Source organism: Pleurodeles waltl, chromosome 4_2 (assembly GCF_031143425.1).
Source record: "Pleurodeles waltl isolate 20211129_DDA chromosome 4_2, aPleWal1.hap1.20221129, whole genome shotgun sequence".
Taxonomy (NCBI): Eukaryota; Metazoa; Chordata; class Amphibia; order Caudata; family Salamandridae; genus Pleurodeles; species Pleurodeles waltl.
Window position 1 is genome coordinate 348,125,943 of NC_090443.1, and position 12,455 is coordinate 348,138,397.

General features: G+C 45.2%; 1 protein-coding gene across 3 annotated transcripts in view; it reads left to right on the forward strand.

The window, feature by feature from the left end:
• The window catches only part of ABCA4 (ATP binding cassette subfamily A member 4), a 1,046,570-nt gene that overhangs the window by 804,205 nt on the left and 229,910 nt on the right, over nucleotides 1–12,455 (forward strand). For all 3 annotated transcript variants that reach the window (XM_069231419.1, XM_069231421.1, XM_069231420.1), the window contains one exon: nucleotides 6,594–6,688. In XM_069231419.1, coding sequence (XP_069087520.1) covers nucleotides 6,594–6,688 — 95 coding nt within the window. The remainder of the gene's footprint in view (nucleotides 1–6,593; nucleotides 6,689–12,455) is intronic.

Here is a 12,455-nt window from a genome sequence, read left to right on the forward strand (position 1 = left end):
CAAGGGGAGGCCAAAGTCAGGGAAGAGTGCCAGGAGGAGGGGGGGCACCAGGCACCCCCTCAACGAGGGGGAGGGGGCTGAGGATCAGGCACTGGCCCACAAGGGGCCAGACAAGAGACCGGCGGTGCTGGAGCCTCCGGCGAGGTTTCCGCCCGCCCGCAGTCCAACAGAGACTTCTCCTGGGCTCAGTGGGGCAGGGAGAGGCTTCCTTCTCTCCTGCCCGTCTTGTCCGGGCCCAGTAAGGGCCTTCTGGTGCCCCAGGGGTGCTCCTCGGAGCGATCCTTGCCCCGGGGGCACCGCTTGGAACATGCTTGCTCCGAAACCAATTTGGCAGTTTCCTTCGTGCCCCGGGGGCACAGAAAACAGCGCGACTCCTGCGCTGCAATCAAGACGGCCCATGTCGCGGCGGGGATCTTTCCCACAGCAGAAAAAGCACATTTGAATCGCTAGAACAAAAACAGAGGCAACGTTTTTCCCTGAAATAAAGCGCTAAGCCTCGAAAAGATAAAGCGCTTTCCAAAGTGCTTAGTCTGGCAAGGTATTGAAGCACTCCTCGTGCTTCACGATGTTGCAGGGGTCAGGAGCCAAAGCACCCTCCCCCTGGGGAGCAGACATTAAGGAGCAGGCCCACAGGTGAGGGGGCCCAGCAATAGGCCAGCACACAGAGGATGCAAGCAGGTGGCAAGTCCTTACAGTGACCAAGCATGTTACAGGTCAGCAGCAGCAGTCCATGGTGGCTCCTGGTGAGTCCTTCCAGCCTTTTGTGTCCAGTTCCAAAATGATTCCAAGAGTCTCCAAATTGTGGGGAAAACTCCCCTGTACTTATACTCAGTCTTTACAGTGTTTTACAATGGTGGGGGAGAGGAGGTTCCAACCAGTTACAACTGGTTCTGGGAGTGCCCCCTCTCTCCTCCAGCACAGGCTCCAAACATCAGTTGGGGGTAAACAACTATATTGTGTGAGGCCAGGGCACTGCCTTTACAAATGTAGGTGTGCCCCACCTCTCCCTTCTCTCAGCCCAGGAAGTCTATTCAGTATGCAGATGCACCTCTGTGACACCTCCACCCTCCCTGTGTACGGGCTGTCTGAAAAGTATGCAGATAGCCCCAACTGTCACTCTGCCCAGACGTAGACTGGAGTCAAGCTGTAAAAACGCCAGAGTCATAAGCACAGAGAAATGCACACTTTCTGGAAGTGGCATTTCTGTAATAATAATAAGAAAATACACCTACACCAGTAAGCAGCATTTATTATCACTATTACAACCACACCAAACATGCCTACGCTACCCCCTCTTAAATCAGACAATACCCCTTACACAAAAGGCATGGCATTTCTAATGCAATCCTATGAGAAGGCAGCACTCACAGCAGTGAGACACCACGTTAGGCTGTTTGTCACTACCAGGACAGGCCACGCAACCTGGAACATGTCCTGCCTTCTCCATACATGGCACCCTGCCCATAGGGCCAGCTAGGGCCTACCTTAGGGGTGACTTACATGTAGTAAAAGGGGAGTTCTGGGCCTGGCAAGTTAATTTAGATGCCAGGTCCCTGTGGCAGAAAATTGTGCACACAGGCCCAGCGCTAGCAGGCCTGAGACAGGGTTGAAAGTCTACTTCAGTGAGTGGCGCAAGCAGCGCTGCAGACCCACTAGTAGTATTTAATTTACAGGCCCTGGGTATAGAGATACCACTGTACAAGGGACTTACAGGTAAATTAAATGTGGCAATTAGGTATAAGCCAATCATACCAACTTTAGATGGGAGAGCACCTGCACTTAAGCACTGATCAGAGTCCTAAAGCCAACAGCGATAGGTCAGAAAAAATAGGAGGCAGGAGGCAAAAAGACTGGGGATGACCCGGCATAAGGAAAAAAGCCCAACAAACACCCATTTAGAAAAATAACAAGTGTCTATATATTTTTAGGCACCAGAATCAATAATATCAGTTACGTACGTTTTGCAAATTAAGGGCCAGATGTAGCAAGTTCCGATTTTGCGAATCGGAAATTGCGAGTCGGTGCGACTCGCAATTTCCGATTCGCAAAATCAGATGCAGAACGGTGTCTCAGACACCGTCTGCGATTCGCTATGGGGTCGCAAAGACCCACCTCATTAATATTAATGAGGTGGGTCGCATTTTGCGACATGATAGCGAGTCCCTCCACTCACAGGGATGGTGGCCTGCTGAAGACAGCAGACCTCCATGTCTGTGACTGCTTTTTAACTAAAGCAGTTTTTTTATTTTATTTTGCAGCCCGTTTTCCTTAAAGGAAAACGAGTTGCAAAATAAAAAAAATAACGAAACCATTTGGTTTCGTTTTTTCAGAGTAGGTAGTGGTCCATTGGACCACTGCCTGCTCTGAAAAAACCTTTTTGGCAACATTCACAAAGGGGAAGGGGTAACATGGTTTTGTTTTTTCAGTGTAGGCAGTGGTCCATTGGACCACTGCCTGCTCTGAAAAACCCTTTTTGCCCACATTCACGAAGGGGAAGGGGTCCCATGGGGACCCCTTCCCTTTTGCAAATGAGTTACCACCAGTGTGACACTGGTGGTAACTGCGAATTGCTTTGCGACCGCATTCGCGGTCACAAAGCAATTTAGCATTGCGATGCGATTCGCAAATAGGAAGGGGACACCCCTTCCTATTTGCGAGTCGCATTTACAATTTGCGAGTCGGTACTGACTCGCAACTTGTGAATGAGCATCGCAATGAGCATTTTGCATGGCGCAAACTGCGATTTTCGCAGTTTGCACCATGCAAAATGCTTCCTACATCTGGCCCTAAATGCTTTCAGGTTATAGAAATCGACACAATGCATTTTTTCAGAAGCGGCTATGTTATCTTATGGAGGATAAACAAGTACTGAAGAGAGGTATAGTACCGTGACTTATGGGACCAATCTCCTGGACTTAAGATATGTATGGGATAAGGTCCAAGGCCACACCAACAGGTCACACCAAGCAACACTGGGGCGGCTGGGTGCAGAGATGCAGTACAGCGTCAGGTGCTGAATGTTAGTCAATCGGGATCGGTCCGGTTGAAAAGAAGTTGCAGGTTTCGACTGAGAGTCCAGTTGAGGTGAACCAACAGGTCGGTTCAAATCTTGGGATGCTTGGGGATGTGGGGACAACTTAGGTCCTCTTCACCATGCGCCAGAGGCAACGGGTGCGGAGGTGTCTTGAGGCGTCAGGTTTTCTCCACTGGGAGCACTCGCGGTTGAGGGGGCCTGCGTACAGAGGCTGCAGGCTGCGTCAATGAATCCATAGTCGGCAAGTCCAAGGTGATATTTGTCTCTGGAGGGCCACACTGACACCACTGGCCCACTTCAGCTCGGGCTAGGTGGCACAGGTGCAGTGTTGCTTTCAGATGTCAGGATTTCAGAGTTCCATGGTCCTCGCAGTTCTCTTAGGGTGCCTGCAAGATGCATGGAAGCAGTTCTGCAGCTCCATGAGAGTTCCTGGGTCTTTGTTGAAGGCAGACAGTTCTCCCGAGCTTTTGGAGGCACAATAGCATGCAGGATGAGATGACTTTGGCAATATACAATGAGAACAGCAGACAGGCCGGCAGAGCTGGGTCAAAGTCAGGTGCTTCTTCCTCAGCCTTTGCTTTTGCAGCTCTTTGTGTCCTTCTTCTTCATAGGTCAGCAGGAATCTAATTTCCTGGTGCCAGGGAGTCTCCTAAATAGTGAATTTAGGGGCAATAAGAGAGTGTAGGGCAGTAACAAATGGGCTACATTCCCCTGGGGTCACTATGCCCCCTATATGACCACTTTCTGTGGAAAGTGGGTATAACCTCGTCCCAGAGTTCCTAATTCTACCAACACCAAGATGGCAGATTTCTAAATGTTGTGTCAACATCAGGCAGCTCACCTTAGGTGTGGGACTGACCGGAGGGGTGGACACACCTCTCTGAATACTAAATTTCCCAGCTGTCTAGGTGCGAAATGGGCCCTGGGGCAGTGGAGTTGGCACCTCTCCTTTGAGCAAAGCCAGATCAGCATACCAAGGGGGGTGGGCTTCTGTAAAGTGCTCTGCCCTGGAAAGCCGATTTGCAGGTCATCCTAATGAGACCGGTGTGCTTACACCCCTGCCAGAACAGGCTTTTGTTCTTGTCTGCCAGAGAGCATGGACCCTCATCCTTAGGGGTCAGAAACATATCTGGTGGTGGCAAGCTAGTTAGAACTAGTCAGCCAGCACATGGGTAAATGGTAGGTTTTTCAGGTGGTACCTCTAAGGTGCCCTCTGGGTGCATATATTAATAAATCTATCACTGGCATTTGAGAGGCTTAATATGACATGTTTGATACCAAACATCCCTATCTTCAGTGATAACATTATGTAGCTTGGGAACTCGTATTGACCAGTGTCCAGCACATGTACTTAAAATACCTTCCCTGTTCACTCACTATGTCTAAGAATCAACAGATACATAGCAGGGGTACATCTGCTAGTGCAGGTATGCCCTCTGATGTGATATAATGTACCCTGCTTTGGGGTGTAAGGCCTACTGTAGGGGGGACTTACATATATTGTATGCAGTGTTAGGGGACGTGGCACACAGGCTGAGTGACATGTTGTGTTTTGTTTTTGAGCTACACCAAGACATGCAGACTGCAATGGCAGTTTGCATGTGCTACGTGAGAGGTCCCTGAGGTTGGCCTAATACATTCTGCAGCCCTTGGGGACCCTCTTTGGTACACAGGCCCTAGGTAATGGGGATAATATTTACTAGGGACTTACAGGGGTGCCAAAGGTATTGCCAGTTGGGTAACAAGTGCACAGTTTTAGGGAATGAGATCAGGCACTGCTGACCTGATTAGAAGGGACCCAGTACACTTTCAGTCAAAATTGCATTAAAAACCAGGCAAAGAGTGGATGTGACCCTGTCAAAAAGGGGCACTTTCCTTCAAATCCCATTTATGAACAGTCAACACTAGTCAACACTCTATGGCAGTGTTCTGTTCATGTTCTACCTAAGGGTGACATGGGAGGTCTGGGTTGGTATTCCAGATGACTTCCTGAGCACCAGACACAAATCTTAAGATAATTTCATCCCAAATGTTTGCATTAGGGAGCACACACTATCCACTGATTTATTCCCTTCTCAGGGCTATACCCTCAGTTTCTGCCCACTTTCAGACCCATAATCTTCACTTGCTTCAGAAAAGCATGGTTTGAGATTTCCAGGCCATTGCAATAGCCCTTTTTCCCATTATAAGCTCCAGATCTATACATTTATTACCTGCTTTCTTGTGTATGGAAGTGGGAAGAAACCCAGCAAGCAACTTGTGGGTTATGCAGACCCGACCTGCCTAAAGATATCCATAGGGGTTCATTAATCTTTTGCAAATACTGGATGTGAGAAATTGGGTTACTGGGTGAGGGGGTGAAACCCTACTCAAGCAGCAGCCACAATCCTTGTAAAGATGAGGCACAAGCAGTCTCCAAATTAACCAGTGCTCAACTCTCTGGTAGCGTGGCACAGAGAAGTCAGACTTAACTTTAGAAGTAAAGCATTTATGCGGCAGTTCAAACAGTAATACAGTGAAAATACAGTATAAGAAAAGAACCACACCAATTTAGAAAAATAAAGCAAAATATAATAAATCAAGACCAAAATAATAAAGAAACAATCAGCAGCACCGGGGATAGGCCATTTTAAAGATTTAAATGAAACTAGTGCCAAAAAGCCCAAGTTCAGGCCAACCGCTATGGAGCGTGGGTCGGATACAAAGACCAGGTTAATCCAACTGAAACGTTAACTTCTCACTTGAATGTAAAGGGTCCCATTCACGGTGAAGGGGGCCCGAGGAGCAGGGAAGCAATGCAGATTCTCATCAATGTAACATGAAGAGCAGGCTTGGCATTGCAAACAGGTATTGCTGTAGCGCGAAGATCCTATTGTCATCACAGATGTTCAGGCCTGTGCTTCAAGATGGGGCTCTCTGCAACCGGTCAGTGCTGTAGTGCGAAGGGTCAGGGTGACGGAACTGCACATTGACATGCTGTGTGAGTGACAAGGCTTCAGTGCCAATGGGCCTGTATGCAGTTGCAAAAAGCCCCAAAACTTCAATCTCTATGAGGTCACACTAAGGGTCCAGGATCTGAGGGGCACTACCGGGGGTCAAGGGCTTGCTCCAGCTGGGTCTGGCTGTTGGTTCAGGTGGTGGGTGTAAGCCAATTCCACTATGTTTTAAGGAACTAGCACAAGCGCCTTAGCACTTGTTAGCAGTGATTAAGTGTGCAGAGTCCTAAAAGCCAACAAAAACAGGTTCAGAGAACAGGAGGATGAAGGAAAAAAGTTTAGGGATGACTCTGCAGAAAAGAGTGAGTCCAAAACTGGCTTATTTTTAAAGGTTTCCCCAATTTTAAGAATTTGTAGGGTCATGCACATTGCAATTGTCAATAAATGTAGCCAGTGTAACTGAACAAGCTTAACTAAGGCAGTTAAATATTATTTATCAAAAATCCTATTTGAGATCTGATTTTGTTATTCACAAGCAAACGGCAGTTCTCACACCATTTCAGATCCAGTGATGAACATTGCAGAAATCCTGCTGTGACACTCTATTTTATTTTTTTCCATAGAGAGTACAGTCAAGCACAGATATACTTCAAGACCTCACAGAAAGGAACATCTCGGATTTCCTAGTGAAAACATACCCCAGTCTCATACGAAGCAGGTACTGTCTCACTGTACTTTTGTTTCTGTATTATCACTGTTGCTGCCAATGGTAAATGTAAGATAATTTCCCTGTCTTTGCTTTAATTATCCCCAGATACAAAGCACACTTTGTAGAAATTCAAGTTGACCAACTGCAAATGGTTTCTTCTAGCTCCAGTGACTATTTATTTATTAATTTTTGATTTTGTATGGTGTGGACATGACCCTTGGGTGTCAGAGTGATTTACATAGGTTCAAGGAAAATGAACAATTTGCAAAAATTAGTAAACAATAGTAGAAGAGGTGGGATGACAATGTACTACAATACTGATGCAGAATGGATCCAACATACAATTACTGGACATAGAGGGGGATAACCATTTTCTGTTGTATGACAAAAAGTGTAAATCTGCAGAGAGGAGCACTTAGCTTATTCTAGTTGCATCTGAGTTTTAGATCATGCTGAGAAGTGCTGTTTGAACAGTAGCAGTCTTTTCTTTTTGTTGTTGAAGACCTCGTAAAATGATTGTAATTGGACAAATTCAGTTTGTTCCAGATGTTAGCATCAAATGTTGCATACTTTGTCTCAATATTATTATTATTTATTTATTAGAATTGCCTTTTTCCTGTTAGCTTTATATTGCCCAAAGCCCTTTATGCCACAACTTGATCTAGTAGAAACAGTTTGAAAGTGATCAACTCACATTTTTAAAGGAGAAGCCACTCAAAATAAACTTTTACCTTTGATCAGTGACCAGAAGGTGCCCTTATTGGGTCTGTAATGTATGGCCTGATTTAGAGTTTGGTGGATGGGTACTCAGTGAGAAACATACCGGATACTCTGCCTGAACTTACTACCACTGCCATAGAATGTAATACAATTCTGTTTGTAAAACATTTAGCATATTCAATGTCTGTCGACTACTATGATTTATTTTTTAATACGTATGCCAGTTAGGCATTGAAGAGAATTTTGAGGGGAGGGATGTACACCTGTGGGAAAAAAACAGGTTATGGCCTCTATGTCTTAGCTGGAGAAAAGAAAGAAACTAGGCAGATGGTGAGCACATGTTCAACAAGTGAGAAAAATGGCTCAGCCCTCTCACCTTATGGGGGTACAGGACAGTGAAAGTTGAAGGACAGTTAGATTTTCCAACACCAGTGATAAGGCTAAAAAATATTGAAGGGTATTAAGTAAGTGTACAAAGTAAACAGTCAACCACGAGTCTGAAATAGAGTTTGATGGACAGATTACTACGTCATAAACATGACAGATAACGGGACCACCTCATCACAATTTTGTTTGATGGGAAAGCAGAGATATGGCCAGCGTGAAAATAGGAAAGTTATTAGCATGGAAATGAAGATGGGGCTGGGAATGGAAAGTTGAGGTGTTTGATCTGCTGATGAGCAGACTGATGTGTGGCATAAATGTAGATGGGAAGAACATATCGAGGGCAGAAGAAACTTTTGAGGGTAAGAGGTATAATGGGAGAGTGGAGGGCAACATTATGTTTTCGAATTTCTGTGTTTTTCTTTAGTAATATCATGTTAGTATGTCACTTTTCAGCTGCATAGGAGTTGTTAAGGACGGTCATATTTCAGGAAAACAAAGATTATACTGGTGTTTGTAAGAAAACAGGCTTTTTGCAGGTTTCCCCAAATTGTTTGCCTCATTTTTAGACAACTAGCTGCTGGATATCGACTTTGAAAGTGCACTGAGCCCCGCTGTCTATTCCTCAGCGCCAGTGTTCTTTTCCCTTTTCTAAGTGTTCTGTTGAATTGGGTACCCCAAATTGGCATATGTTGACTTACAAGCCCCTAGAATACGGTACACAGGTACCAAGGGCATGCAAGACTGGCTGTCCGCACAAGAGCTGCAGCACTGGTTGTGGCATTTTGTGTGTGACAAAGTGAAAACACGACTGTCAATTGCCATTGCATACTGAACAGGATGTGCATGCACTGCACACACGACCTTGCCATTAACACTAATGTCAAAGTCCACTAGTCCCTTAACAATATATATGTAAGTCTCCTCTAAGGCACGCCTATGAAGTCCTATGGAAAGGAGCAGTATATTGACAAGAAAGACATGTATTTTCTGATATATCTATACAGCTAAGTCCTAAAGTGTAGATGTTTGCTGAGGACAGTTAAGTAGACTTATAAGGTAATTGCAGAGTTAACGGTTGGCACTTGAATACATTCAACTTCTGACAGGCTACCTAACCTTGTCATGTAAGGTATCAAATTAAAGGGGTCATCAAATGCGGCTCAATGGTGAAGTCGATATATATGTGCATTTTAATGATGGGCACTTTTAGAAAGTTTCTATACTTTGCCGCTGCTAGTCCAGTGACTTTAGAGAGGCACAGGGACTGAGAAAGGTTTCCACCTGCCTCTGGAGTCCAATTTCTAGAAGCTTGTACAGACCCTAAGGGAACAAGCCCCAGCAAAGCTTCGCTATCTATCATTGTCCCACTCCTTCTTTGCCTACGACATAGCGTGCTTATTATCAGCGGCTGCCGCAAATGTCAAGGGTGGGTGGGGAGCGACAGGTACGGGGGAAACATTAAATAAATAAAACTTACCTTTCCCGCTGTTCCAGTCGACTCCTGCCACCTCGCTCCTCTGCTCCTGATAGTTGGTGTCCCTGCATTCGCTGGGACACCACCACAGGCTCCCCAGCAATCTTGGTGCTGCTTTCCTGCTAAACATAGCATGAAAACAGCACCAGGATTGGTCTGAACGGCTGGGATTGCCGCTCAGACACAGTCCTGGGGTCTGTGCAGTTTCTCCAACCTGGCTGAGTTGAAACCTAAGTGCGCATGTGTGTTTGACCAGCCTGAGACTGCCGGCCAAACACACATGCACACCTAGGTGCACTCTCTCCTCATCCCACCTCCGATGACCCAGCCCCGCCCCTCCCTGCACTGCTGACTGAGCCAGCAGATGAAAAATAAAACGCTAGTCAACCATTGTTTTATTTTTCATCTCATGGCTCTTGGCCAGGGGGGTGACGCTCCTCCGCCGTTGCGGAGGAGCGGCCCCTAGTGCTTATAATCTTTGGTGGCAGTTGAAATCAACACAGAATCTTTCAACTTAATAGACCTGGCCAGGGAATGCCTTAGCTGCCTACACTCCTTGTTAAACCAACTATTGGTTTTTGAGAGCAACTTCTTCTTGGTGGAGCGAGAAATTCCCAAAAGAGCAGCTATTTCCCGAAAAAACTCTATATGAACTATGCCAGTGATAGTCAAAGTACGGCCCGGGGCCGCAGGCGGCCCTCCTGACCTTTATGTGTGGCCCCCAGGTCAACAGCAGGACTCTGCTGCTGTTTATTCGATTCAGCACTAACATTAAAAATATGGTTTATAAACTGGGATGCATTTATTTAAAGGTGAATTACAGTTAAAGAAAGGAAGTAACTAGGATGCCTTGCACCGCTTAACTTTAGCACCTTGATTTGTAAAGACATCTTGCAGCAAACATGTAAAAATCTGATAAAGTCACTTCAAAGTTAAAAAAAAGTATTTTATTTAAATGCAGAACTGTTTCAATTCAGTAAATCAGATCAGTGCATTAAGAAGTATTATTTTTAAGTGATAGTTTCCAAACATGAATTTTAAAACATTTATGCTCCCCTACTCACCCTGACAACAATGCCAATATGGAACTAAGAGGCAATTCAGTTATTATGTGCACCCTTTGGGTGGCCGGGGTTGCTATTATACATAATACTACATTATAATTTATGAAATCAAACATAGGAGACGTTTTTGTACAACACACTTCTTGAAGTCATGTATTGCACGGTCCTCTTATTTGTGATAATGAAGAAAAAGGAGAGAAAGTGAAATAAAACAATTGCCTAGGGTCATAAATGGGGAAGCCAGAATTGATCCTAGGTTTTCTGGTTTCACATTGTGCAATTCAGTTCAGCCACTATATGTACATGCTATGCTTCCCCTACACCTGTTCCGTAGGCTCTCATTATTCTAATGAGACGACTGGATTTGAGCGACAGAATCGCCTGCGGGGTGGGGAACTAAGTCTAACCCACTCCAGGTGACACCTGTTGGCCTAATCTGGGTTTTTTGCTCCGGCTAACTAGCAGTGCCTCATCTCTGCCCAAGAGCAGGGATGATTGGGCAGCCTAGCGCATGACACAATTGGCTTCTCAGGGAAATCGTGGTCACTCTGATCACATCAGTTTCTCAGAGTTACATTAGTCTCATGTACACAAGGTCAAGCAGAGGCAGTATATGTTTCAATAAGGTTTTTAATGAAGCAACTGCATCTTAGATACTAAAGCATGTCCTGCAATAACCAGGATGATAAAGCATGACAGGATTAAAATTGTGACAAGGAGACTGAAGTATAAAAATAACGCTACCATATTGTCACTAGAGTCAATGGGCTAATTCCTACCTAGGCTTTATTAGAGCACAGCATGTTAAGCTCTAGTTCTGCCCTTCAGGGCCCCCTGGGAAGACGTCATCCCTCATACCTGAGCAAAGGCCTGAAGTCTGCATAAGCAGCTGTAGTGAAGCGTTCAGCAATCAGCATACAGTCAGATCATCTGGCTGGAATCTCCCTCTAACGTGTATTGGACAGGAAAGTGTTTTTCTAATAAAACAGCTGATATTCTGATAAAGTGTCCCTACGTAAGGATGTGTATGTTTCTATGAATACCAGAGACAAAGCGTTACCATGTTTACCGGCAACCTATCTTACTGTAGCCTTGAGAGAAGCACAGAGTGAAAGAAATGTCTTGTTTAGGAACGCAGTTCTGGCCTACGCAAAGAACAGCTAGATAGAGAGAAATAAAACAAGACCGCAAATGTGGCTATTGTTAAAATAATAAACAAAGCTGAATAAAATATATCTTTGTGAAGGTGCACAGCTGCAGGCCTTGTTTTACTAAAATAATGTGCTTAGAGCTATAACTAAAATGGCTACACAACACAGCCAGCTTAACAACTTCCTCCCATCCTCAGTCACACCATTGAGCAAACATTTTGGCCCCTGGGAAAATGTTTGCGAGTACTCTTGAACTACATTAAGATGTGGGAAAATACCCTTCTTAGCCTTGTGCTCTGAGATCTTTGTAAATGTCACCTTTAGGTTTTCCCCTAAGAGGAAGAGGAATATTGGGGCATATGCCATCTAAGGCGCCGCCTATTTGACGTATGCGCCACGTTACCAGTGCTGATTAAGGTTTTAGGTCAGCTGAAAACTTATCAAACAGAGAATGCAGAATTAGACATAGGGGATTGTGGCCACTCTCCAGTCTGTCCTGAACAGCCATATCTACTACTCAGGGTTACAGTCTTAGGACATCCAAGATGTAGTAAATCCAACTCTTGTACAGATGGTTCTTAAATGTATAATCCCCCTTGGAGTCTGATTAAGTGCGACCATTAGGGGCCCTAACCCCCAAATCTATGGGGAGCGCTTTGAATTGAAGAGATGCCTGAGACCATCTTTTAATTGGGACAAGCTCCAGTGATGGAATGCCCCATACTTCATCCTCCTCTGCAGTAATTTCAATATCTTCCCTATCAAGCAGCTGGAAGATAGTATTGAAATCCCAGTGATGACCAAGTTAGAACCTGGTCAGGGCTTACCCAAGTATGCTGTGAGAAAATATATAAGCTCAGAGGCTCGACCACCTTTAACCCCATGTGCATAGATACTAAAGAGCATTACACTAGTGCCCCCCTCCACTTAGTTCAAAACCTTGACTATCAGGGCAGTCCATAAACAGGGGGCGAATTTTA